Consider the following 1,936-nt stretch of genomic DNA (forward strand, 5'->3'; position numbering starts at 1 on the left):
AAAAAAAAAAAATATTTTTTTTGGTTGCTGGCCAGTATGGGGATCCAAACCCTTGACCTTGGTGTAATCAGCATCATGCTCTAACCAAGTGAGCTAACCAGCCAGTCCTAATACTTTAACTTTTCTATATAGAAGACTTTCAAAGTCTCTACTCCAAACCAGGGCTCCAAGCTCAATAACTTTACATGTAGAAATTATAGAAATAGGCCCATCAAGAAAAGTCAAGATATTTAGTGAGCACATACATTTAATTTTTGGAAGGATGTTAGGGGAAGGTAAGCTCTTGTAGAGAAAATGCTCTGCAGTTAATCATTCAATTAAAAACATGATGTATTTCTTATTTGGTTACAAAAAAGAACTTATGAGCATCTTCTCTGGACAGATATGCTGGGCATACTGGAAGGAGGGTAAACAAGTTAGCTATTACAGTTATACAAGCTATGTTTATGCTATGCAACAAAATGCTCAAATGCAGGTGTGTTTAATCTTAAAACAAAATGAATAAATTTTGACTAAGATGTTTACAGTAAAATTTTGAGTGAGATCTTTACATTTCTTCAAATGTCAGGGAAATACAGTGAAAAGAAGAGAAGGTAAAAGGTTTTGAAACATACCCAATGCCTCCAGAGGTCTCTGCAGCTGAGTGCTGGGTGAGAATCTCCTCTCCACGACTGGCTACTGAGCGCAGCAGGCTCTTCTGCTCAGCCAATTCCTGTTCTAACTCCTGCTCAAGGGAAAGGACAAATGCAAATATCTCTCTTACTTTACGTTATTGTCTACAATCACGGTTCTACATCTAGAGAATTCTCAGGGAACTTTAGTAGCAAGTTTTTAAGTTTGTACACTGCATAAAAAGTGTGGTTTAAGTAAATATTCTAACGTGTCTCTAAAGAATTCTATTGCTTTGATAAAAGATATCTCTGAAAAATCTGGGAAAATAATGGGAAAATAAAATTGTTCTGGGCAATGGTGCCCTCAAGTGGTACAAAATGTACTTTCATTTTTCAAAATTATTGTCTTCTGCTTATTAGGGTAGATCCTTGAAAACAGCAGCTCTTTTTAAATCTCCACTTACTTATAAATTGAATTATCAATAGATCTGATTTTTCTTTTTCATTATTTCTAATAAATGCTTTTGCTCTTTGAGAAAATAAAATATTTCAATATACCTTTTATATAAGGTTAAGGTATCAATGAGCAATCATTCTTATCTATCAAAGCTCATTTCTTTCACTAGGCAACAATTTGCAATCTTATTTTGTGATGTTATCTACTTGAGTGAAAAACAAATGGGATTTACTTTAAAAAAAAATAATTCTGATTTTTACCAATTCCCAGAGGCCTTCCTGAGAATTTTATTCCAATAAAATAGACTCAAATGAAAGCAAATCTGAAGATACAGTAGATCTCTGTGATAAGGTAGATTATATTTGAGTCACTCTGTTTGTAAACATAAACATAGGCTTTTCTTAATGACTGGACTTTAAATTGACCAATCATTTTAGTGATTATGAGTAGGTACATTGAACGGTCAGCCACATCTTGCTGCATTCAAAGAGAAGATAAAGGTACTGTCTTTTTAGTACAGAAGTCACTTGTCCTTCCAAACCATTGCTCTCGGACTCTTTCCTTGGCAGATTTGGGGGGAAATTTGCAGAGGGATGAGAAATGCTTTACTTTTTGTTGCTGGAGACTGCTCTGCCGGTGGTGGGTCCGCGTGGAGCGAGCTTGGGCCAGCCATTCCTGGACACCTGGGCTCTGAGAGGCCGTTAGGTCAACATCTCTCTCCTCCTTCTCTTGTGCTGTTCCCTGCTTTTAATGAAGCAGAAATCAAGACTCATCCTACCCACAGGAAACCCTTAGCCAAATGGAGAGAAGGCTACTTTGGTGTGGTCTGCGTAATGATACCAAAGTGGCTCCATTTGGATACAAAGCC

The 1,936-nt window shown here is 36.7% G+C and overlaps 1 protein-coding gene across 4 annotated transcripts in view; it reads right to left on the reverse strand.

Moving 5' to 3' along the window:
* Nucleotides 1–1,936, reverse strand: part of LOC103596914 (nesprin-1) — a 168,877-nt gene that overhangs the window by 132,983 nt on the left and 33,958 nt on the right. For 2 of the 4 annotated variants that reach the window (XM_008580689.1, XM_008580687.1), the window contains exons 9-10: nt 1,678–1,812; nt 615–724 (exon numbers count right to left, since the gene is read on the reverse strand). In XM_008580689.1, the coding sequence (XP_008578911.1) occupies nt 615–724; nt 1,678–1,812 (245 nt within the window). The remainder of the gene's footprint in view (nt 1–614; nt 725–1,677; nt 1,813–1,936) is intronic. The other 2 variants (XM_008580690.1, XM_008580688.1) reach the window with 1 other exon arrangement.

The sequence above is a fragment of the Galeopterus variegatus genome, unplaced genomic scaffold (assembly GCF_000696425.1).
Source record: "Galeopterus variegatus unplaced genomic scaffold, G_variegatus-3.0.2 Scaffold2146, whole genome shotgun sequence".
NCBI classification, from domain to species: domain Eukaryota; kingdom Metazoa; phylum Chordata; class Mammalia; order Dermoptera; family Cynocephalidae; genus Galeopterus; species Galeopterus variegatus.